Genomic DNA, 25,043 nt, shown 5'->3' with positions numbered 1-25,043 from the left:
TGACATGGGGTATCAGAGTTTTAGGGGGCTAACCAGGCTGGGGTAGCAGGCTTGTTGGTTTTTCAATGTCTGATGTAGATTTTTTCAATTTCGTTGTTCTGTATGGGACAATGACAATAAAGAATATTGTATTGTATCGAGACTCATCTGGAAAGCGCCATTTCATGTTCCTTTCCCCATTTGCCAGGACTCTGAGCTCCATTTGGGGTCCCTCCTTCCGCACCCCAAGGTTCCTCCAAGGCCTTGGGGAAGGAAACTGAGGCAGGCTCTGCTTGCTCCCCAGGGCCCTTCGGGGGGTGTCTCTTCCTCTGGCCATGGCACCCCCAGGAAGCCTTGGAAGAAAGGCAGGAGACCCTCAGCAGAGAACAGCCAAGTCCGGTTCTTCTCCGCAATGGCTTCCTCTTCTGAGAGCTCCCTCTCTTTCTTGTCTGGGCTGGACTGGGAGGACCCCAGTTCCGCAGGGATCCGGAGTGTGGGCAACTTCTGTTTAACTACCGCCTGAGGGGGAGGAACAGATTTCTTGGCCCATCTGGGGAGCAAGTGAGGGCCATCCAGAAAGGGCTCCTGGGACCCCGAGGGGCCAGCAGGGGAGTCTCCAGCTGTTAACGGAAAAATCCGAGGGCTCTCTTGGACAAAAACAAAGACACCAACCAGGATAACTTGGAGCAAAACAGCAGCCTGTCGGCTTGGCCTTTATTGAACTGTTGCAACAGGGGTGTGCAAGGCCTTATAAAGACTTTTGAAATTGCCACCCTGTAGATCAAGACCACCCCCCAGAAACATCATACATATATCACAGAAAGGAGGGGTTGTGGTGGTAACCTGAGTGTCCTGTCACCTGGCTGATTCCCTTCTCCCCATGAGTACTTTCCAGGTGACAGAGGGGACTTTGCAGTCTCCTGTCCCCAGAGGGAAGAGCTGATCATTGTCCTTTATTCCAGTCCATGCTGAATCCACTCCCATATGGAAGTTCTTTGTGATCTTGATTGTCTTCTGTCTAGGACCATCAGGGTTGGCATAGCAACTGGGCAGGGCTCCTGTGGATGTGCTGGGATGGTGAAGGGATTATGGCTGCCCTGTATCAAACCTTCCCCATTTTGTAGTCCTTCCTTCATGGAGTAAAATAAAAGTGGAACAGTGCAGATCCGATGCATGGTTGATTTTCTATGAATTTATAACAGAAGCGCAGCGTATGTAGTGTGTGAGTGTGAGTGTGTGTGAAGTTTGTACAAACTGAATGATGGGGGGGTTTGCTGCGACAAGGGAGAGAGAGACCGGCCTGCCACCCCTTTCTGGGAGAGCCCTCCTTTCTGCTCCCCTCACAAGAGGGTCGCCCTTGTGTCTCTGAGGGACGAGAGAGGAGGCGCCCCTCCCCCCGCTGCTGCTTCCCCTCAGCGACTTTTCCCGCCTTTTCCCAACTGCCCGCCCTTCGAAATCGGAGCCTCGCCTGAGTTTTGGCGCCAAGGATTCCTGGCAGACCAGGCGGCAGTTTCCCGGGGCTTTCTGGGCGGATTTCTTTCCATTCCACTGATTTCTCTTCATGCCTCTCTCTTTAGAAAGGCTGGATGAAAACTCCCTTCACCACGGCCTGCATCCCTTGCAGTATTGAAAAGTCCGATTTCTTCCCATTTGCTACCTCTAATATCCGCTTTGGGTCTAGTTTGGGGCTGGCATAAAGTACCTCTTTTTTCAATTGATCTGAAGGTATAAATTACTGGCCCAAAGCTGCTTTATTGGTTAACCATTTCCCATGGGTCCTTTGTACGTGGGTCTCCTGAAAACTTATTACAGTAAATCTCATTCTGGCCTCCCCCCAAGATCGCGAGGGCGAGTCATTCCTTGCCTGGGACACTTCTTCATCTCCCTATTTTCCTGGGGGGGGGGGGGGAAAGGTCTCCTGACTGGGAAGCCCGCCCTCCTGAGCTGAAAGGTGTTTTTTGAGGGGGTGTCTGGAGGGAGCCATTTCTGAGCCCAAGGCACCTCCCGCCACTAGGCAGCCGTCGCCTCTTCTCCCTCCCAGGAGATAAGGGGGAGATAAGGGGGGCAGCCCCTAGAGCGCAGTCGCAGAAGCAGGAAAACTGAAGGCAGGGAGAGGGAGGGGAGGACTCGGGGCGCTCGGCTTGCCAAGGGTTAAAAGGAGCAGAGCTGGATTCCTAGAGAGTAAAGGGGGAGGGGGCAAGGTCCTCCAGAGCAGAAGCCCCTCCCTCCCCCTCCCTCCCTGCTTTCTTCTCTCCTTTGCAAAAGCTTCCTTGGTGCCCCTCCTGGACTCCGGTGAGTCTCCTCTCCCTGCCCCCTGAGGGTGTCCTGGGAAGAAGGGGGTCCCAGGGCTGCAGGGAGGATGAATGGGGGTCCCTGCTCAGATCATGCAGAGACCCCCAAGTCAGAGAGCAGGGGGTCCTCCTTTGTCCTCTCAGCCAAGCCAGGGAGGGGGCCAGTTCGCAGGAAATATGCAGCTCTGTTCTTCCTTGGGATCCAGGCGCTGCCTTCATTTTGGGGGGAGGGGGCTTTGGGTCAAGGAAATAAACCCCCTTCAGAGGGAGGGGAAAGTCACATTTGTGAACAGAGGCTGCAGCCAGACAGGAACATTCCCACGTGGGGGGAGCACAGGGAGAAGAAAAGCCCGTCTGCATCTGCAGCACCACTTCCTGTGTCCCAGATGCAACAACACATGTCTCTCCCCTGTCGCTCTCCACACCCACGGCTGGCGCTGTTACCTTCCAACAACTGGATCTCACTCCCAAAGACACACTCTTCCATTGTCTCCTAAGACAGATGGATGCCAGCCATTCCCTCCCCTCCCCCTCCTGGTGCCCCTTGAAGTTGGCTTGAGGGCAGGGGGAGGGTCCACCCCACCAGATGAAGGAAGAGGAGGTCCTTCCATCTGGAAAATGGGAATGCTTGCAAAGATTTACCTGAAGATGAGTACCATATAGATAAGAAAATATTATTTTGTGGAATTCCCCCATTTACACAAAGATTAATACAGTGGTACATCGGGTTAAGAACTTAATTTATTCTGGAGGTCCATTTTTAACCTGAAACTGTTCTTAACCTGAGTACCATGTTAGAAAATGGGGCCACCGCTGTGCAATTTCTGTTTTTATCCTGAAGCAACACTGTACCCATCATTTAAATACACAACAAAATTGTTACAGAAGAGAACAGAGCAATGTGTAGAAGATCATCTTTATTCTCCCTTTTTCTCTTAGGGTCCGGTGTGCTTTGAAGACATAGCTGTTCCTTTCACAGACGAGGACTTGGCTTTGCTGGATCCTGACCAGAGAGCTCTGCAGAAGGAAGTCAAGGATCAGAATCGTGGGATCGTGGCCTCTCAGGTAAGACTCCCTGTTGGATCATGAAATCAGCTTTGAAATTCCATACAGATCTCTGTAGGAGAAACGAGAGAGCCAGTGTGGTGTAGTGGTTCAGAGCGGTGGATTCGTAATCCGGGGAACCGGGTTCGCATCTCCGCTCCTCCACGTGCAGCTGCTGGGTGACCTTGGGCCAGTCACTCTTCTCTGAAGTCTCTCAGCCCCACTCACCTCACAGAGTGTTTGTTGTGGGGGAGGAAGGGAAAGGAGAATGTTAGCCGCTTTGAGACTCCTTCGGGTAGTGATAAAGCGGGATATCAAATCCAAACTCTTCCTCTCTTCTTCTTCTTCCTCTATTTTGAGGGAGCCCAATAGCGCCGCCTACAGCATCTGAGATGTTAACATAGCCACAACTCTCCTGGAATGGAAAACTCTCCATAGGAGATGTATCTCCTGTTCTGTCTGGGAATATTCTTCCACCAGTCCTGCCTTTTCAAACCAGGAGGAGGCTGCTCTGAGCTGCCCAGGCCTTCTTCAGTGTAGGCTTCAGAGATCTTAGGGACGTGGAGGTACATCCTGTTTAATTTTCTTTTTCCCTTTCTACATTTGTCTGGCTTCATTCTGTTGGTGAATCTAATTCTCCATGAAATATTTCCTGCAAGGGACTGTTTAGAATGTGGAAAAAGCTTCACCTAGGAAACCAGTCTCAATTTTTAGTTCTTCATAAACCGTATCCCTGAAGCCTTTGATTTTATCACATAGCCACCACATATGCAGAAGTGTCCCCTCTACTTGGTTACACCTCCAACGTAATTTTGATTTTGTTTTATACATTTTACATATCTTGGTCGGTGTTATATACCATCTATAAAACGTCTTTATCAAATTTTCTGTTATTGCCTCACAAGCCGTAAAATTCCAACTCTCCTTCCATAATTTTTCCCATGATGTTATTACTTGAATATGTTTCCCTAAATCCATAGCCAATTTGATCATTACCGCCTTTACCTGTTCATCCATATCCTTCCACTCCAATAATGTTCCATACATTTTAGAAATTACTTTTGTTTTCTTTTGTTTTGTAATAATCCTTTATCCAATACTGAAATTGCAAAACCCTTTTTCTTGTCAGCTATGAAGACCTCATTTATTTGGTGATACTGGATCCACCCTGTTAGGTGGTGTTTTATTTCCTCCTGCAGTTTGGTCAGACTCATGCTGGTAGCTTCAAGAACACTGTCCCACCATCTCGTCCTTTCTCGTCCCCTTCTCCTTGTGCCCTCCATCTTTCCCAACATCAGGGTCTTTTCCAGGGAGTCTTCTCTTCTCATGAGGTGGCCAAAGTATTGGAGCCTCAGCTTCACGATCTGTCCTTCCAGTGAGCACTCAGGGCTGATTTCCTTCAGAATGGAGAGGTTTGATCTTCTTGCAGTCCACGGGACTCTCAAGAGTCTCCTCCAGACCAGAATTCAAAAGCATCAATTCTTCGGCGATCAGCCTTCTTTATGGTCCAGCTCTCACTTCCATACATCAGAACTGGGAAAACCGTGGCCTTAACTATACGGACCTTTGTTGGCAAGGTGATGTCTCTGCTTTTTAAGATGCTGTCTAGGTTTGTCATTGCTTTTCTCCCAAGAAGCAGGCATCTTTTAATTTTGTGACTGCTGTCACCATCTGCAGTGATCATGGAGCCCAAGAAAGTAAAATCTCTCACTGCCTCCATTTCTTCCCCTTCTATTTGCCAGGAGGTGATGGGCCCAGTGGCCATGATCTTCGTTTTTTTGATGTTGAGCTTCAGACCATATTTTGAGCTCTCCTCTTTCACCCTTAGTAAGAGGTTCTTTTATTCCTCCTCACTTTCTGCCATCAAGGTTGAGTCATCTGCATATCTGAGGTTGTTGATATTTCTTCCGGCAATCTTAATTCCAGTTTGGGATTCATCCAGCCCAGCCTTTCGCATGATGAATTCTGCATATAAGTTAAATAAGCAGGGAGACAATATACAGCCTTGTCGTACTCCTTTCCCAATTTTGAACCAATCAGTTGTTCCATATCCAGTTCTAACTGTAGCCTCTTGTCCCACATAGAGATTTCTCAGGAGACACATGAGGTGATCAGGCACTCCCATTTCTTTAAGAACTTGCCATAGTTTGCTGTGGTCAACACAGTCAAAGGCTTTTGCATAGTCAATGAAGCAGAAGTAGATGTCTTTCTGGAACTCTCTAGCTTTCTCCATAATCCAGCACATATTTGCAATTTGGTCTCTGGTTCCTCTGCCTCTTCGAGATCCAGCTTGCACTTCTGGGAGTTCTCGGTCCACATACTGCTTAAGCCTGCCATGTAGAATTTTAAGCATAACCTTGCTAGCGTGTGAAATGAGTGCATTTGTGCAGTAGTTGGAGCATTCTTTGGCACTGCCCTTCTTTGGGATTGGGATGTAGACTGATCTTCTCCAAACCTCTGGCCACTGCTGAGTTTTCCACACTTGCTGGCATATTGAGTGTAGCACCTTAACAGCATCCTCTTTTAAAGTTTTAAATAGTTCAGCTGGAATATCATCACTTCCCTTGGCCTTGTTATTAGCAGTGCTTTCTAAATAATAATAATAATAATAATAATAATAATAATAATAATAATAATAATAATAATAATAATTTATTATTTACACCCTGCCCATTTGGTTGAGTTTCCCCAGCCACTCTGAGCGGCTCCCAGTCAAATGTTAAAAACAGTACAGCATTAAATATTAAAAACTTCCCTAAACATGGCTGCCTTCAGATGTCTTTTAAAGATAGGATAGCTGCTTATTTCCTTCACATCTGAGGTGAGAGTGTTCCACAGGGTAGGCGCCACCACCGAGAAGGCCCTCTGTCTGGTTCCCTGATGGGGGTGGAGATGCTCCTTCATATATACTGGCCGTTTAGGGCTTTAAAGGTCAGCACCAACACTCTGAATTGTGCTCGGAGACATACTGGGATCCAATGCAGATCTCTCAGGACTGGTGTTCTGGATTAATTGCAGTTTCCGGGTCACCTTCAAAAGTAGCCCCACATAGAGTGCATTGCAGTAGTCCAAGTGGGAGATAACCAGAGCGTTCACCATTCTGGCAAGACAGTCCGCAGGCAGGTAGGGTCTTAGCCTGCAAACCAGGTGGAGACAGTCGCCCAGGACACAGAATTGACCTGTGCCTCCATGGACAGCTGTGAGCCCAGAATGACTCCCAGGCTGCGCACCTGGTCCTTCAGGGGCACAGTTACCCCATTCAGGACCAGGGAGTCTCCACACTCACCCGCCCCCTGTCCCCCCAAAACAGTACTTTTGTCTTGTCAGGATCAACCTCAATCTGTTAGCCGCCATCCATCCTCCAACTGCCTCCAGGCACTCACACAGGACCTTCACCGCCTTCACTGGTTCTGATTTAAAGGAGATTCTGATTCTAAGGCCCATTTGACTTCACTCTCCAGGATGTTTGGCTCAAGGTCAGCAACCAGAAACCTCATCAGGAGGGCTTTAAACTGACTAATGTGGGGGAGGGAGACAGTGGTCCTGAAGGTAGGAGTCTATCAATTGATGAAGATGATCATCCAAATGTCATAGACCGAATGGAGCAAACAGCACGCAGACCTAGTGGTGGGAGGAAAAAATCCTTAAATAAGAGACACGGGGGAATGATTAATGGACTTCAATGTCTGTACACTAATGCGCAAAGCATGGGAAATAAACAAGATGAGCTTGAGCTCTTGGTGCAGCAAACTAAATATGACATAATAGGAATCACTGAAACCTGGTGGGATAAGTCCCACGATTGGAATGTAATAATGGAGGGATACAATCTATTTCAGAGAAACAGACCAGACAAGAAAGGAGGAGGAGTGGCGTTATATGTCAGGGATGTGTATACCTGTGAAGAGATCCAAGATTTAGAACCTCAAAGCCAAAGTGAGAGCATTTGGGTCAAAATTAAGGGAGAGAAGAATAACAGAGACCTCATTGTGGGAGTTTACTATAGATCCCCAAGCCAAACGGAGGACATAGATGATGCCTTCCTGGAACAGATGGCCAAGCATGCAAAAGGAAGGGAGATAGTAGTAATGGGGGACTTCAATTACCCGGATATTTGTTGGATGTCAAACTCAGCCAAGAGCATAAGGTCAAACAGATTCCTCACTGGCCTTGCAGACAACTTCATTGTCCAGAAAGTGGGAGAAGCAACAAGAGGAACAGCCATTTTAGATCTGGTCCTAACCAATGTTGATGACCTGGTTAGTGGGGTAGAAGTGGAAGGATCATTAGGCGCGAGTGATCATGCTCTTCTGAAGTTTACTATACAGCGGAAAGGAGCAGCCAAGCATACTAGGACACAAATTCTCGACTTTAAGAAAGCCGACTTCATAAAACTTAGGGAAGTGCTGGGTGAGATCCCATGGACAGTAATACTAAAAGGAAAGGGAGTTCATGATGGCTGGGAGTTTGTTAAGAGGGAGATAGTAAAAGCACAACTTCAGGCAATACCAATGAGACGGAAACATGGAAGGTGCCTAAAGAAGCCAGGGTGGCTATCTAAAGAACTTTTAACTGAGTTAAGATTAAAAAAGGATGTGTACAAAAAATGGAAAAGGGGGGAAACCACCAAAGAGGAATTCAAACAAATAGCCAGCACGTGTAGACACAAAGTCAGAAAAGCTAAAGCACAGAATGAACTCAGGCTTGCTAGAGAGGTTAAAAGCAACAAAAAAGGCTTTTATGGGTATGTTCGTAGCAAAAGGAAGAACAAAGAAACAGTGGGGTCACTCAGAGGAGAAGATGGTGAAATGCAAACAGGGGACACAGAAAGGGCTGAAATCCTCAATGCCTTCTTTGCCTCAGTCTTCTCCGATAAAGAAAACAATGCCCGACCTGAAGAATTTGGAGCAAATGATTCAGCAGAGGAAACACAGCCCAGAATAACTAAGGAGATAGTACAAGAATACTTGGCTAGTCTAGATGTATTCAAGTCTCCAGGGCCAGATGAACTGCATCCAAGAGTATTAAAAGAACTGGCAGATGTGATTTCAGAACCACTGGCAGTCATCTTTGAGAATTCCTGGAGAACAGGCGAAGTCCCGGCAGACTGGAGGAGGGCAAATGTTGTCCCTATTTTCAAAAAGGGGAAAAGAGAGGACCCAAATAATTACCGCCCAGTCAGTCTGACATCAATACCAGGGAAGATTCTGGAGCAGATCATTAAGCAAACAGTCTGTGAGCACCTAGAAAGGAATGCTGTGATCACCAATAGTCAGCATGGATTTCTGAAAAATAAGTCATGTCAGACGAACCTGATCTCGTTTTTTGACAGAATTACAAGCCTGGTAGATGAAGGGAACGCAGTGGATGTAGCCTACCTTGATTTCAGCAAGGCATTTGACAAGGTGCCCCATGATATTCTTGTAAAGAAGCTGGTAAAATGCGGTCTTGACTATGCTACCACTCAGTGGATTTGTAACTGGCTGACTGACCGAACCCAAAGGGTGCTCATCAATGGTTCCTCTTCATCCTGGAGAAGAGTGACTAGTGGGGTGCCACAGGGTTCTGTCTTGGGCCCGGTCTTATTCAACATCTTTATCAACGACTTGGATGATGGACTCAAGGGCATCCTGATCAAATTTGCAGATGACACCAAACTGGGAGGGGTGGCTAACACCCCAGAGGACAGGATCACACTTCAAAACGACCTTGACAGATTAGAGAACTGGGCCAAAACAAACAAGATGAATTTTAACAGGGAGAAATGTAAAGTATTGCACCTGGGCAAAAAAAATGAGAGGCACAAATACAAGATGGGTGACACCTGGCTTGAGAGCAGTACATGTGAAAAGGATCTAGGAGTCTTGGTTGACCACAAACTTGACATGAGCCAACAGTGTGACGCGGCAGCTAAAAAAGCCAATGCAATTCTGGGCTGCATCAATAGGAGTATAGCATCTAGATCAAGGGAAGTAATAGTGCCACTGTATTCTGCTCTGGTCAGACCTCACCTGGAGTACTGTGTCCAGTTCTGGGCACCACAGTTCAAGAAGGACACTGACAAACTGGAACGTGTCCAGAGGAGGGCAACCAAAATGGTCAAAGGCCTGGAATCGATGCCTTATGAGGAACGGCTAAGGGAGCTGGGCATGTTTAGCCTGGAGAAGAGGAGGTTAAGGGGTGATATGATAGCCATGTTCAAATATATAAAAGGATGTCACATAGAGGAGGGAGAAAGGTTGTTTTCTGCTGCTCCAGAGAAGCGGACACGGAGCAATGGATCCAAACTACAAGAAAGAAGATTCCACCTAAACATTAGGAAGAACTTCCTGACAGTAAGAGCTGTTCGACAGTGGAATTTGCTGCCAAGGAGTGTGGTGGAGTCTCCTTCTTTGGAGGTCTTTAAGCAGAGGCTTGACAACCATATGTCAGGAGTGCTCTGATGGTGTTTCCTGCTTGGCAGGGGGTTGGACTCGATGGCCCTTGTGGTCTCTTCCAACTCTATGATTCTATGATTCTATGATTCTATGAACCACACTACCTGGGGTGTACGAGACATCCATATGTTTCTGGTATAATTCCTCTGGAGAGCCAGTGTGGTGTAGTGGTTAAAAGTGGTAGTCTCGTAATCTGGTGAACCAGGTTCGCTTCCCCGCTCCTCCACCTGCAGCTGCTGGGTGACCTTGGGCCAGTCACACTTCTTTGAAGTCTCTCAGACCCACTCACCTCACAGAGTGTTTGTTAGACTTTCCTTTTGCTTCCAGACATATCCGCAACTGAGCGTCCTTTCGGCTTTGGCCCAGCCGCTTCATCAGCTCTGAATCTACTTGTCCTTGTCCTCCGCTCTTCCTCAGTAGCATGTTAGACGCCTTCCGACCTGAGGGGCTCATCTTCCAGCGTCATAACTTTTATATGCCTGTTGTCTTTGTCCATGGAGTTTTCTTGGCAGGGATACTGGAGTGGCTTGCCGGTTCCTGCTCCAGGTGGATCACGTTTGGTCAAAACTCTCCACTATGACCTGTCCGTCTTGGGTGGCCCTGCACAGCTTAGCTCATAGCTTCTCTGAGTTATTCAAGCCCCTTCGTCACAACAAGGCAGTGAAAGTGGCCCAATTCAATTCCATATTTCTCTTTCCCCCAGTTATTGCTTTCTAAGGAGAAATCTACCGGGGGTTTTAGGTTCTAACACCACTTTATGTTTTTCCCATACTCTATATATCAGTTTTCTTATTATATGATTCAAAATTGATTTCTTTCCATGTTTTAATATAATTTTCTTTAAATAGATTGGTGTTTTCATTTGTCAGCCAGATTCCCAAATACTTAGTTTTATTTACTGTTTCCATTCCTGATATTTTATTTAGTTCTTCTTTTTCCTGTGTTGACATATTTTTTGCTAGCATACTAGTCTTATTTTTATTTAACTTAAATCCTGCCACTTCGAAATTCAATGATTTTCCTTATTATTTTGTCTCAACACCCCTAAGAATATTTTCTCCAAGTCCTGTTTTTTCTGTAGTTTTTTTCATGGAGCTCCAAGAGATGTTGTCGAAGACCTTCTCCATGTCTATCAGCATCAAAATGGCTTTTTTATCTGATCTTGCTTCTAAATATTCTAAAATATCAATTATGTTTCTTATTTTATTGTGCATGTGTCTGCCTGGTAAGAAGCCAGCCTGATCTCTATGTATTATTTCATTCAATATATTTTATAATCATTATTGAACAATGATATAGGTCTATCATTTTTGATTAGTGTTGGATCTGCTCCTTGTTTGGGTATCAGTGTGATAAATGCTTCTTCCCATGATTTTGGTATTCTTCCTTCTTTTAAAATTTCTTTCAGTACTGTTTCATTGGTTCTGATAATATATCTTCTAACTTCTTATAAAATGCCGCCGATAATCCATCCGTACCTGGGGACTTTCCTATCTTTGCTTTTGAGATTGATTGCTGCACCATCTGCTATTCTTGGGAGTCTATTTTGTGCTATGTATCATTCCATTTCCTCTTGGTCTTCTTCTTCTTCATGGTAAAATTTCCTATAGTAATTTAATTTTTCTTTGCATATTTCTTTAGGATCTTCAATTATTTTTCATTTCTCAATTACTCTCTCTTTTTTTTCTTTCTTCAATTGCCACGCAAGTAGCCTACCTGATTTATTGGAACGACTGGAGATGTTTCGAAATGGGGCTTCTGTTGGGAAGGGGCCGCCCCATTTGTGCTTCTCCCGGGGCAGGAGAATATCTAGGGCAGGAGAATCCCTGCAGGGCCTCTGAGGCTCCCTTTGCTTCTTCCTCTCTCCCAGGACCCTGCAGCTTCTTTTGGCTCCTTGACTCCTCAGGAAGGATGAAAGGGATGGATCCTGCAAAACTAGCGAAGATGGAAGGGGGAAGATGGACGGTTGACCTGGTCCGGCTGTCTCCTGCATCCCTCCCGACAACTTCTGCGCATTCCCACCCAGGAACCTCTGAGAGATCTGGTGAGTTCCAGGGGAGGGGAGATGGGGACGTGGATGGATGGAGGGTGAAGAGGGGAAGCTCTCTGGCCAGAAATGAGATAAAGCAGGGATTTTGCTGAGGATGGGGCCCCCAACATATTGGGAGGCTTCCCCTCCAGCCAGAAAAATCCCTGCAGGGCCTCTGAGGCTCCCTTTGCTTCTTCCTCTCTCCCAGGACCCTGCAGCTTCTTTTGGCTCCTTGACTCCTCAGGAAGGATGAAAGAGACGGATCCTGCAAAGCTAGCAAGGATGGAAGGGGGAAGATGGACGGTTGACCTGTTCAGGTTGTCTCCTGCATCCCTCCTCTCAACTTCTGAGCACTCCCTCCCAGGGACCTCCGAGAGATCTGGTGAGTTCCAGGGGAGGGGAGATGGGGACATGGATGGATGAAGCCGGAGAGGAATTGGGGCTTCCTCAGCTTGGGGGTGGGGGGAGGCAGGCAGGCGGATGGAGATGGAGAAGGGGAGCACCTTTTCGGGCTCCTCCACCTACCTGCCTGCCTGCCTGCGCCTTTGTCATCTACAGGCAATTTGAGCCAGGAATAGATCACAGCTCACCGGCCACCTCAGCTCAAAAGGTCTAAAACCTGTTCTGTGATCTGAATGCTCTGCCAGTGTCAGACAACTCACTGATCCTGCTTTGCAGTTTGTTTGTTTGTTTGTTTGTTTAATAAGTTTTTATTGTTAAAGTAGTTCATCATTAATACACATATACAAGCATACAAACATACATTTCATACAATCCTTAAAAGTGTTCAAACATACTTACACTCAATCCCACAAGTAATTCTTTCCCCATCCCCATCCACCACCCCTCACCCCACCTTTGTGTTTGACTTCCAATCTACTCAATTACAATTTCTTTCCACTTCTATTACTTTCTTTCACACACCTTTAGCCTAATTTCATACTTCTTTTTCTATTACACATTGTTATCCATCTTATTTGATATTTCAGTATTTGAAACGGAACTTGTTTATTCTAATAGGAGTTCTGATTTTTCGATATGATTTTGCAAGTATCTTTTAAACACCTTCCAGTCCCTATCTATCTTTTCTTTTGAAATCCTTCCAATTTCTTCCATTGTTTTGGATATATTGTAGTACTCCAATAATTTGGCAAGCCACTCTGTTTTTGTCGGTATTATACCACTTTTCCAGTTTTTCGCAATCAATAGCCTTGCTGCTACTGTTGCGTATAAATATAAGGTCTTATCTTCTTCCTTTAGCCTTCCTGGTACTATTCCCAATAGAAAACCTTCTGGTGTTTTCCTAAATGAGTATCTAAACATTTTTTTCATTTCATTATATATTATTTCCCAAAATTGTTTGATGTTTAAACAATTCCACCATATATGTATCATAGTACCTTTTCCCGTGTTGCATCGCCAGCAGACATCGCTACAATTTTTATTCATTTTTGCTATTCTTTCAGGGGTTAAATACCATCTATGTTGCATTTTAAGGTAATTTTCTTTCAGTATATAATACATAGTGAATTTACGGTTCTGGAGGTTTTGTTAAATATGATTAGAAGGGACCAGTTAGTGAAGGGTATACAGGTTGGAGCTAGACAGTACAAACTGAGAGCATTCGCAGATGACCTAGTTTTGACCTTACAGGAGCCAGAATCTAGTGGTAAAAGGGTTTTAGAGCTGATACAAGAATTTGGTCAGGTTGCAGGGTTCAAACTGAACAAGTTAAAAACTAAGGTTTTAGAGAAAAATTTAACACAAACCGAGAGGGAGAGGTTTCAGAATATGACAGGTTTAACAGTGGTTAAGAAAGTTAAATACCTGGGGATCAATATGACAGCAAAAAACGGGAATTTATTTAAAGATAACTATGAAAAATGCTGGGGTGAAGTGAAAAAAGATTTAGAAATATGGTCAAATTTGAAACTTTCCTTGCTGGGCCGTATCGCAGCTATAAAAATGAATGTATTGCCGAGAATGCTGTTCCTGTTTCAGGCATTACAAATTGTGGACAAGATGGATTGTTTCAAGAAGTGGCAGAGAGATATTTCAAGATTTGTCTGGCAGGGCAAGAAGCCTAGAATAAAATTTAAAATATTAATGGACGCAAAGGAAAGAGGTGGATTTGCCCTGCCGGACCTTAAACTTTATTATGAATCAGCAGCTTTCTGCTGGCTGAAAGAATGGCTACTTCTTGAAAACACAGACATTTTGGATTTGGAAGGGTTCAATAATGTATTTGGATGGCATGCATATTTGTGGTATGATAAGATCAAAGCGCATAAAGCATTTAAAAACCATATTGTTAGGAAAGCACTGTTTAATGTTTGGATAAGGTATAAAGACTTATTGGAAAATAAAACCCCAAGGTGATTGTCACCGATGGAAGCGAAAGCTCAGAAAAAGCTCAATATGGAGGCTAAATGGCCGAAATATTGGGAAATTTTGGAACAAGATGGAGATAGATTAAAATTGCAGAGTTTTGAGAAATTAAAGAACAAAGTGCGAGATTGGCTCCATTATTACCAGATAATGGAGGCATATAATCTGGACAAGAAAATTGGCTTCCAGGTGGAAAAATCAAAATTAGAAACAGAATTGCTAGATCCCAAAACTAAGATACTTTCAAGAATGTATAACTTGCTGTTAAAATGGAATACGCAGGATGAAACGGTTAAATCTGCAATGATTAAATGGGCACAAGATGTTGGACATGACATAATGTTTGCTGACTGGGAACAGTTGTGGACCACAGGTATGAAATTTACGGCATGTAGTGCCTTAAGAGAGAATATTATGAAAATGATTTATAGGTGGTACATGACCCGGGTCAAGCTTGCGAAAATTTATCACTTGCCCGATAATAAATGTTGGAAATGCAAAGAAAATGAAGGCACATTCTTTCACCTTTGGTGGACGTGCCCAAGGATGAAGGCCTTCTGGGAGATGATATATAATGAATTGAAAAAAGTATTTAAATATACCTTCTTGAAGAAACCAGAGGCCTTTCTCCTGGGCATAGTTGATCAATCGGTGTTAAAGAAGGATAGAACTTTCTTTATGTATGCCACAACAGCAGCAAGAATACTTATTGCAAAACATTGGAAGACACAAGATTTACCCACTTTGGAAGAATGGCAGATGAAGGTGATGGACTATATGGAATTGGCGGAAATGACCGGCAGGATCCGAGACCAGAGGGAAGAGTCAGTGGAAGAAGATTGGAAGAAATTTAAAGAGTATTTACAGAAATATTGTAAAATTAATGAATTTTAGAATAATGTTGGATTAAAATTAAGAGATTTCTAGCTGTAATGAGTTAAAAGAATATAAAAAAAATGGGTTTACAAAAGTAAAATATTAAGAACGTAACAATTTAAGAATAAAGACTTGGGTAGAATAAAGAGGGAAACAAATTGCTGAGTTAATAAAGTGAATTGGAATACAAAAAAGAGAGGTATGAGGAGGTCCAAGAAACAAGTAAATGAAAAATAATGTGATGGAAAGATCTTTTTTCTTTTTCTTTTCTTTTTTTCTGTTTGTTTTTATTTTTTGTAATGTAAAAATCTCAATAAAAATCTTATAAAAAAAAAATATAATACATAGTGAATTTCATATCTTCTTTCCACAATTTTCCCCATTGTTCAAACATAATATTTTTCCCAATATCTTGCACCCATTTAATCATTGATGCTTTAACCAATTCATCCTTTGTTTCCCACTCTAAAATCTATACTTAATTTGAATATATTGGAACCAATCACTAATATGAGCTTTAATTTCTGTGTAATCCTTTAATTCCAATTCTCCGTTTTCTTCCTTTAATATAGTTTTATAGGTAGCCCAATTTTCTTTCATATTTAATTTTTTCACTGCAACAATTTCTGCTGGCGATGCCCACCAGGGACTTTTCGGTTCTAGGAGTCTTTTATATTTCTCCCATATTTTATATATAGATTTTCTGATTATATGCCCTAGGAAGCCTTTATGTACTCTCACTTTTTCATCTATTAGATAGGCATGCCATCCAAATCTCGTCTCTACTCCCTCTAAATCCAATACATCCGAGTCATCTAATTTGATCCATTCCTTTAGCCAGGTCAGACCCACCACATCGTGATATAACTCCATATCTGGGAGACCAGATCTTCCTCTCTCCTTCTTATCTATCATTATTTTGTGTTTTATTCTTGGCTTTTTCCCTGACCATACGAATTTAGCCAAATCTCTTTTCCAGTTATTAAAACATTTATCTCCTCCTAGTATTGGGATACTTTGAAATAAAAACATCATCCTTGGTAATATGTTCATCTTTATTACCAATATTTTCCCTAGTAAGGAAAGATTTAATTTCCCCCATACTTGCAAGTCATTTTTTATTTCATTCCATGTTTTCCCATAGTTCTCATTACTTAAATCTATAGTGTTTGTTGTTAAATTTATTCCAAGATACCTTATTTTCTTATTAATTTCCAATCCTGTAATTTCTTGTAATTTCACTTTATCTTTTTCTTCCATATTTTTCACTAGTATTTTGGTTTTCCCATAGTTTAATTTGAATCCTGCTAATCTGCCATATTCGTTTATGCATTCCAATATTCTAGGTGTACATTGTAGGGGATTTTCTGTTGTGATCATAACATCATCTGCAAAGGCTCTTAACTTGTATCTTTTTTCACCAACTGCTATTCCTCTTATTTGGTTGTCCTGCCTTATTTTCTTTAATAGACCCTCTAATTATAAATAACATTGGGGATAGGGGGCATCCTTGTCTTGTACCTTTAAATATGTTGATTTCTTCTCCAAACTCTCCATTAATAATAATTTTTGCTTTCTGTTGGTTATATATTGCATTTATACCTTTTTGGAATTTTTCACCTAGACACAATTATTTTAATAGTTTTTTCATAAATTCCCATGAGATTTTGTCGAAAGCCTTCTCCGCATCGATTGAAATCAGGGCTGCTTGTTTGTCTCTTCTTACTTGTAGATATTCCATTATGTCTATTATATTTCTGATATTATCCTTTATTTGTCTACCTTCCACAAATCCAGCCTGATTTTTATGTACTATTTTTCCTATTTTTTTTTTTAACCTGTTAGCCAATAATCCTGCATAAATTTTATAATCGGAATTTAACAATGAAATGGGTCTATAATTTGAGACAGATTCCAAATCCGTACCTTGTTTTGGCAGGAGCATTATATACCCTTGAGTCCAAGAGTCTGGAATATTCCCCTTCTCTACTGCTTCCTCTATTACTTCTTTTAGTGGGTCGATTAATTCATTTAACATTTCTTTGTAGTATTCTGCTGGTATGCCATCTGGACCTGGGGATTTCCCTATTTTTAATTTTTGAATTGATTCCTTAATTTCTACGGTTGATATCGGTTCATTTAATAATTTATGGTCTTCTTCTGCTATCTCTATTAATTTATTTTTCTTTATATATTCCTCTATTTCTTCTATTGGCACTTCATCTTTTTGATATAATTTTTTGTAATATTTTTCAAATTATTTTTTAATTTTGTCATATCCCTTATTGTCCTCTCTTCTACTTTTATTTTATTTATTAATTTTTCATTTCTTTGTTTCTTTAGTTGCCAGGCAAGGATTTTGCCTGGCTTATTTGCCCATTCAAAATTTTTATATTTCCAAAATTTGATTTGTTGTTCTACCTCCTGTTCTATAATTTTATTATATTCTACTCTCAGTAATTTAATTTCTTGATTTAATCTCTCTTTATTTTTGCTTGCATAGGCCAATTTTTCCTTCCTTTTAATTTCTTCTAAAAGCTCCCTTTTCTTTTTTTCTTTATTCTTATATGCTATTGAGTTTTGTTGTATGAAATATCCCCTAACAACCGCCTTCCCAGCATCCCACACTGTTTTAACATCTGTCCCTTTCCTTCAACTGTTTTCAAAATATTCCTTCATCAACTTTCTGGCTCCTTGTATTACTTTTTCATTTTTTAATAAGAAAACATTCATTCTCCACCTTTTTTTCCCTTTCTCCTCTTTTCCTTTAAGAGTTAATGATACTGGATTGTGATCTGTAAGTGTTTTTGGCAATATTTCGGCATTCTCTGCTTCAATTGTCATATCCTTAGTAATCCATATACTGTCGATTCGACTATACAAATTTTTTGGTTCTGAGAAATATGTGAACTCCTTTTCGACAGGATGTTTATAGCTCCATATATCCACTAAATCAAAAATCTTTACCATTTCCATAAAGCTTTTTGGCAACTTCCCTTCATTCCCCCCCCCCTCTTCTTCTGCGATCTATCCAATTCTGGTTCCATTACTCCATTTAAATCCCCTAACACAATAATTCTCATATCTATATATTCCATTAATAATGATCTTACTTTAACATAGAATTCTGATTTTCTTTTATTTGATCCATAGATTCCCGCTACTACAATTGGTTCCCCCTCTAGTGATATTTTGACTATTACACAATTCTGGTTCATATTTGCTTTTAACATACATTACAACCCGCCTCTTTTTTCTTACATCAGATGCGATGAATTCTTCCCCTAACTTTGGTTTTACCAATAGTCTTTTATGCTTAGTATTGATGTGGGTTTCTTGTAAACAAGCAAGGTCCCACTTCTGCCTCTCTAAGATACGTTCTATTTTCTGCCTCTTCCTCCTATTATTTAAACCATTTATGTTCCATGATAACAATTTAAATTTCATTCTTTATTAGTTAAAAAATTATAAAGTTAATGGAAAGAGTTTAAGTTATCTGCAGTGGCAAAGGAGAAGGGTTTTGTAATAGTTATTGGTCTGATTATTTACCACTGGCGTAGTTCTTTATCCTTCCACCCTTTGCTGAGCTTTTTCTTCTTCTTCCGCCTCATCCGATAGCTCTCCCTTTCTTCCTTCCTCATTTCTTACTTCACTTTTCCCGCCTCCTAATTCTCCTCGATACTTCCTCCAAAACATATCTGCTTCCTCAAATGTTTCAAATCGTCTTCTTTTTCCTTTGAAGTTGAAGGAAATCCCCACTGGGTATTCCCATCTGAAAGATATTGATTTGGCCTTTAGTGCTTTTGTTAGAAATTGGAATTGCTGTCTCTTTTTTATCAGCCTAGGTGGGACTTCTCGTAAAATGATTATTTCCTTTCCATCGATGATTAATTTGTTCTTACTCTTTGCTTGGAGGATCTTATGTTTCATCCAATTCGATGTGAATACAATGATGCAGTCTGCGGCCATTTGTTCATTTTTGCTTTTCTGGAGTTCACTCTGAAGATTTTCTCTGTCTGTTCTCTTATGTCTTTTTCCTGTAAATGTAGCCACTTTGCTAAAGTTTCAATCATCTTCTTCCAAATATCCTCCTTCTCCTCTTCTGGAACATTTCTGAATCTCAAGGTCTTCTCTTTAATCTGCATCTGTATCATTGCTAGCGCATCCCCAGTAGCTTCCTGGATTGCTTTTTGTTCCTACATCTCTTTTTTTCCATTTGTCCATTTCTTTTCTTTGTTCCCTTTGTTCTTTGCTAATTTTCTTCACCATCTCATCCATTTGTTGATTCTTATTCTTAATTTCTTGCACTTTCTTATCTGTCTCCTTCATTCCTTCTAGAACTTCTGTTAATTTTTCCTTTATTTCTTCATTTTCTTTTTCATTTTTTTCATTGTGTTTTCTAATTTTTCCAATTTCCCATCAATTGTGTTGATTCTTTCTTCCAACTCTTTTCTCAATCCTCCCAAGTCCAGTTTCAAACTAATAATAAGCTCCCTCAAGTCCATTTCTTCAAGGCCTGAGTTTCTTCTTAATTGTTGCTGTTGACTTCCAGTTCCAGTCTGTTTTTTAATTGCATGAGACATTTTGCGTTCTCTTTTTCAACCACCAGATGTCCTTCTATTGTTCCAATTTTCCTTTGTTACTGCTTTTCCTACTTTGTCCACTGGGTGTCACTGTGTTCTTATTAACTCAGCTTGCCAGCTTCTGCCCTCCTTTAATCCTCTCTTTCACTATTTTGTCGGTGTATCTGAAGAAGTGTGCATGCACACGAAAGCTCATACCAAGAACTAACTTAGTTGGTCTTTAAGGTGCTACTGGAAGGAAAAAAATATTTTTTTGTTTTGACTATGGCAGACCAACACGGCTACCTATCTGTAACTGTATTTTGTCTTCATCACTTTCTCCTTCTTGATGATTACTCAGCGTCTTCAGACCCGCGACGCCATCTTATCTTATCTGTGAAATTCCCCTCCTTTCCCCTACAGCGTTCCTTATTCCTTTGTCCTTATCTTTCCTTCAAGGACATTCAGTTTCAAAGCAGCTGCTTTACTCCACCCAGTTCCAACAACAGGCAGCCTGCACCGCTTTGCACTTTGTAGTAAGTCCGTTCCGCTTTGACTTCCTGCTTTGCAGTTTGAATGCAGATGGGGCCTCTGTGTGTTGTCTTTTTCTTTTTGGAAAAACCTTTTATTTTATTTTAAAAACAAGGAACATAGGACTAATAAATGATACAGATATGTAGACTAAGTCTTCGCATGCCATTTGCATATCAATAATAGCAGAATAAATTTGCAGGAATATCTAGTAACATATGGTTCATCATTAGTGGTCGGTGTATGAGTTCTGGGTTCATGAATTGGTTTGAACTGAGTTATAGTCACTTTTCCTCTTCTGTTGCTAATGAAAAAATACAGAGTTGGTCTCCTCATGGACATGGGAGGGGGGTTCAAAGTGAAGAAAGTGATTTATGTATAAATTTAAATTTAGACCGACCAGATTGAGGCAACAACTGATGGGGAGTGTTCAGGTGAAGATGTTGCTGTTTGTTTCACAGACGAGACGTGGACGTTCCATACATACCTGTATGTGATGAACTTCAACTCTTTGGCTGGAGACCAACAGCGTCTGGGATTCTAACATCCAGACGGTGAACCCAGAATGGAGGGATATCAACTGTTTCCTCTGTGAATGTTCTGCGTCTAGCCATGCCTTTTAAAACAGTGACCAGGCTTCTCTGAACCACCCAGGCCTTCTTAAATGCCGGCTTCAGAGTTTTTAGGGAAGTTGATGTAAATTCTGTCAGGCGTGTTGTTTTTGCTTCTGTTTGCATTTGATTGACCAAAGAGATGACTGACCTTGGAGATGGAGTGGATTCCAGGGTTGAGCCAGAACAAAATCCATTCCAGATAAAAGCCAAGCAATATGTCAGTAAATACCAGCCAACAAAGACAGTGAAAACTATAGAAAGGCCCCACATCTAACTATTTTTAGTTCTTCCACTATCACAAGCATTCATTAACTTTGTTCAATGATCTGGAGCTCCATTTCTTCCTGAGGCTCTAATTCGCTTCTCTCTTCATTGCAGATGGTGATGAATTAGAAGGGAACAACAAGGGGGAGCACAACAGAATCCACATAGTGGAAAAGTCATATAAACATTCAGAGTGTGGAGAGAACATCCGTCAAAGCTCCCAGTCCACCTCCCATCAAAGAAAGAGCTTCGTTCAGAGGGATAGTCTCACTGCACACAAAAGAGGACAGAGCAGGAAGAAATTGTATCAGTGCTTAGAATGTGGGAAGAGCTTCAGTCACGGCCGGAATCTCACTTTCCATCAAAGAATTCATACCGGGGAGAAACCCTATCAGTGCTTGGAATGTGGGAAGGACTTCAGGCACAGTACTACTCTCACCTCACATCAGAGAATTCATACAGGGGAGAAACCCTATCAGTGTTTGCAGTGTGGGAAGAGCTTCAGTCAGAGGAACAGTCTCACTTTCCATCAAAGAATACATACAGGAGAAAAACCCTATCAGTGCTTCAAATGTGGGAAGAACTTTCGGGAGCGGACGAAACTCACCTTGCATCAAAGAACTCATACAGGGGAGAAACCGTATCAATGCTTCGAATGTGGGAAGAACTTCCGGGAGCGGACGAAACTCACTTTGCATCAAAGAACTCATACAGGGGAGAAACCCTATCAGTGCTTGGAATGTGGGAAGACCTTCAGGCACAGTACTACTCTCACCTCACATCAGAGAATTCATACAGGGGAGAAACCCTATCAGTGCTTGGAATGTGGGAAGAGCTTTCGTCAGAAAGGTGATCTTGCTTTGCATAGAAGAGTCCATACAGGGGAGAAACCCTATCATTGCCTGGAATGTGGGAAGAGCTTTAGTCTCAGGCACAGTCTCACTTCCCATCAAAGAACTCATACAGGAGAAAAACCCTATCAGTGCTTCGAATGCGGGAAGAGCTTTGGGGATGGGGCCAAGCTCACTTTGCATCAAAAAACTCATACAGGCGAGAAACCCTATCAGTGCTTGGAATGCGGGAAGAGCTTCAGCCGGAAGTCCACTCTCATTTTCCATCAAAGAGTTCATAGAGGGCAGAAACCGTATCACTGCTTGGAATGTGGAAAGAGCTTTAGTCAGAAGGTGAATCTCACTTTCCATCAAAGAATTCATACAGGGGAAAAACCTTATCACTGCTTGGAATGTGGAAAGAGCTTTCGTCTGAGTGGTGATCTCACTTCCCATCAAAGAATTCATACAGGGGAGAAACCCTATCAGTGCTTGCAATGTGGGAAGAGCTTCAGTCAGAGGCACACTCTCACTTCCCATCAAAGAATTCATACAGGAGAGAAACCCTATCAGTGCTTCAAATGTGGGAAGAACTTCCGGGAGCAGACGAAACTCACTTTGCATCAAAGAACTCATACAGGGGAGAAACCCTATCAATGCTTCGAATGTGGGAAGAACTTCCGGGAGCGGGCAAAACTCACTTTGCATCAAAGAACTCATACAGGGGAGAAACCCTATCAGTGCTTCGAATGTGGAAGGAGCTTCACTGTTAGCTCCAGTCTCACTTCCCATCACAGAATTCATACAGGGGAGAAGCCCTATCAGTGCTTGGAATGTGGAAAGAGCTTCACTAATAGCTCCAATCTCACTTCCCATCGAAGAATTCATACCGGGGAGAAACCCTATCAGTGCTTGGAGTGTGGAAAGGGCTTCAATCACAGCCACCATCTGACTTCCCATCGAATAATTCATACAGGGGAGAAACCCTATCAGTGCTTGAAATGTGGAAAGAGCTTCAAAAGCACCTACCATCTCACTCGCCATCAAAGAATTCATACAGAGGGGAAACCAAAAAAGAGAAATAAAACAAAAAATAAACAACCCTTACAAAATACAATTGTATAGAAAGGAAAAAGGGGGGGTACACTAAAAATACTGTTTATGACCTTTGTATCATATATATCATATCATTCGTCAACACATAGAAAGGCAGGCTCCCCCACTTCTCCCCTGCGTGACCCCCTCTTCTCCCCGTATCCCACCCTGAGAGATCCTTCCTTCCCTGCGTTCCTTGCAGGTCCCTCGCACCTCCAACTGTCCTCTTCCTGTGTGTGTCCTCCTAAATTCAAAATAAAGAATCTTAATATAAAAAAAATACAAAAAATAGATGATGATGTTAATGATAATAATAATTTATTTATACCCTTCCCATCTGGCTGGGTTTCCCCAGCCACTCTGGGCAGCTTTCAACAAAATATTAAAATACAGTAATCCATCAAATATTAAAAGCTTCCCTAAACAGGGCTGTTGGATTATTGCCTGAGTCCGGCACGTTTCCTCTGCGCGTAAATTCTTCCAGGCAGCAGCAGAGCGAGCAGCGAGTGCTTTCCGTGTGAGATAAAGGAAAAGTCCGCACACTGTTTCTTCTATCTAAACACCACTTACCCCAAACACAGACCTTCACAGAACTCCCCATCAGCGAGGTTCCAGGCAGAGGGACAGTATTTCAATGCAACTAATCCAGCCCGAACACTCTGACACACATGCTGGAAACAGATGTCTAGGTGCTTGGTCCTGGCCTTAAACTGCTCAGATTCTGCCAACTTCAGACAGCTGATTATCTTCCAAAACAGTGACAGGCATACAACTCTCTCCGCAGATCTCTTGAACCAAACACACATAGAACTCCAGTTCCCTGCAAATCTCAGAAAGCGCACTGAACTCAGCCTCAGTAGATGAGAGCGCTATGAGACTTTGCTTTCGGGAACTCCACCCAACCAAAGAGCTCCCAAATCTTACCACCATACTGGACACGGACTTCCTATCTGCCAGATTCACCCAATCGCTGTCTACCTAGCACGTCAGCTTGATGTCGCCCTTGGCTGACAGCTTAAGGGAGAAGTCTGGTATCTTGCAGGTAATGCAAGACCCGTTTGATGCCATTCCAGGCTTGCACACTTGGGCTTGAAGCTTCCCAGCTGAGCAGATTAATAGCAAACGCTATGTCAGGTCTGTTCCACTGGGATAGATACAATAGGCTACCCAGAGCTGTCTGGAAGAGCTCAGTATTTTTGAACGCAGCGCGTTCTACTTGCTGATTGTCTTTCACATAGCTAGTCTCCATGGGTGTCCTAACTACTGCACACTCAGACATTCGGAGCTTCTCAAACAGTTGCTCAATCTTACCCGTTGTGAGGGAGAACACACCCAGAGACTCCATTGAGCTCATCTCCTTCTGCATCTCCTCATGCCCTTTGCTGGCTTCTTCCTGAGGCAGTTTTTGAACCTCCTCAAAAGTTTCAGGTTCACACTGAGCCACACCAACCCACACACTTGTGGCTTCAAACCTGTCAGGCAGTTTACCCTTTGTGGCTCGAGTTGATCTCCTCAGTGTGAGCTCTGGTACCACCTCTGACCCACTAGGGGCAGCTAGACCATCCCCAGTGTCAGAGAACTCCCCCTCTTGACCTGCTGCATCTTTTGAACCTTACAGCTGGACCTGTGGGCAAGGACAGCTCACTCTTTGGCTCAGACTTGACAGTAGCCTTTGGAGGGGTTCTGGGCCGCTCCTGCTCTGGACTCTGTTCTTCACCAACAGGATCAGTTCCCTCCTCTTCCTCCTCATCTGAGTCAAGAAACTGTTCTGAAAGAACATCTGAGTTACCATGGATGCGTGCCCACCCACTTTGCTCACAAAACTCAGCACTGCTGCTCACAAGCAGCCGGGACTGGTTGCCATCAGGATATGCAAACCGCCACCCTCTGGTCCCTGGTTCATTTTCCTGGACCTTGGGCCACCCTTTCTGCATTTGGCCTTTGGGATGAGGACCCAAGCCTCACAGCCAAAAACACATAAGAAATGCACTTTGGGCTTCTTACCGTGCAGCAGAAAATAGGGCGTGTCCCCTACAGCTGAATTAAACACGCAATTCTGCGTGAACGCAGCAGCCTTCCAACACGCAGCCCAAAAGCGCTGTG

General features: G+C 42.8%; 2 protein-coding genes across 2 annotated transcripts in view; both read left to right on the top strand.

Moving 5' to 3' along the window:
- LOC310756632 (uncharacterized protein) overlaps positions 1-25,043 on the top strand; it is an 80,124-nt gene that overhangs the window by 10,200 nt on the left and 44,881 nt on the right. The window contains exon 2 of the mRNA XM_083601081.1: positions 2,232-2,271. Coding sequence (XP_083457207.1) covers positions 2,232-2,271 — 40 coding nt within the window. The remainder of the gene's footprint in view (positions 1-2,231; positions 2,272-25,043) is intronic.
- Positions 1,397-23,229, top strand: LOC310756625 (uncharacterized protein). Its single transcript, XM_083601022.1, has 5 exons — positions 1,397-1,704; positions 3,210-3,335; positions 11,622-11,795; positions 11,989-12,162; positions 21,130-23,229. Exons 3-5 carry the CDS (start codon positions 11,663-11,665, stop codon positions 22,968-22,970), a joined length of 2,148 nt encoding a protein of 715 aa, XP_083457148.1. The 5' UTR covers positions 1,397-1,704; positions 3,210-3,335; positions 11,622-11,662; the 3' UTR covers positions 22,971-23,229.

The sequence above is a fragment of the Podarcis filfolensis genome (genome assembly GCF_964270895.1).
Source record: "Podarcis filfolensis genome assembly, chromosome: 2".
Classification (NCBI taxonomy): Eukaryota; Metazoa; Chordata; class Lepidosauria; order Squamata; family Lacertidae; genus Podarcis; species Podarcis filfolensis.
The sequence above is the reverse complement of the archived record's forward strand: the minus strand, read 5'-3'. Positions and strand labels throughout refer to the sequence as shown.

Bases quoted from the DNA above. Each gene is read 5' to 3' on its own strand.
- LOC310756625 (XM_083601022.1), top strand. From the start codon at position 11,663: ATGAAAGGGATGGATCCTGCAAAACTAGCGAAGATGGAAGGGGGAAGA. The intron at 11,796-11,988 runs GTGAGTTCCAGG...CCTCTCTCCCAG, and splicing joins AGGAACCTCTGAGAGATCTG to GACCCTGCAGCTTCTTTTGG. The intron at 12,163-21,129 runs GTGAGTTCCAGG...TCTTCATTGCAG, and splicing joins AGGGACCTCCGAGAGATCTG to ATGGTGATGAATTAGAAGGG.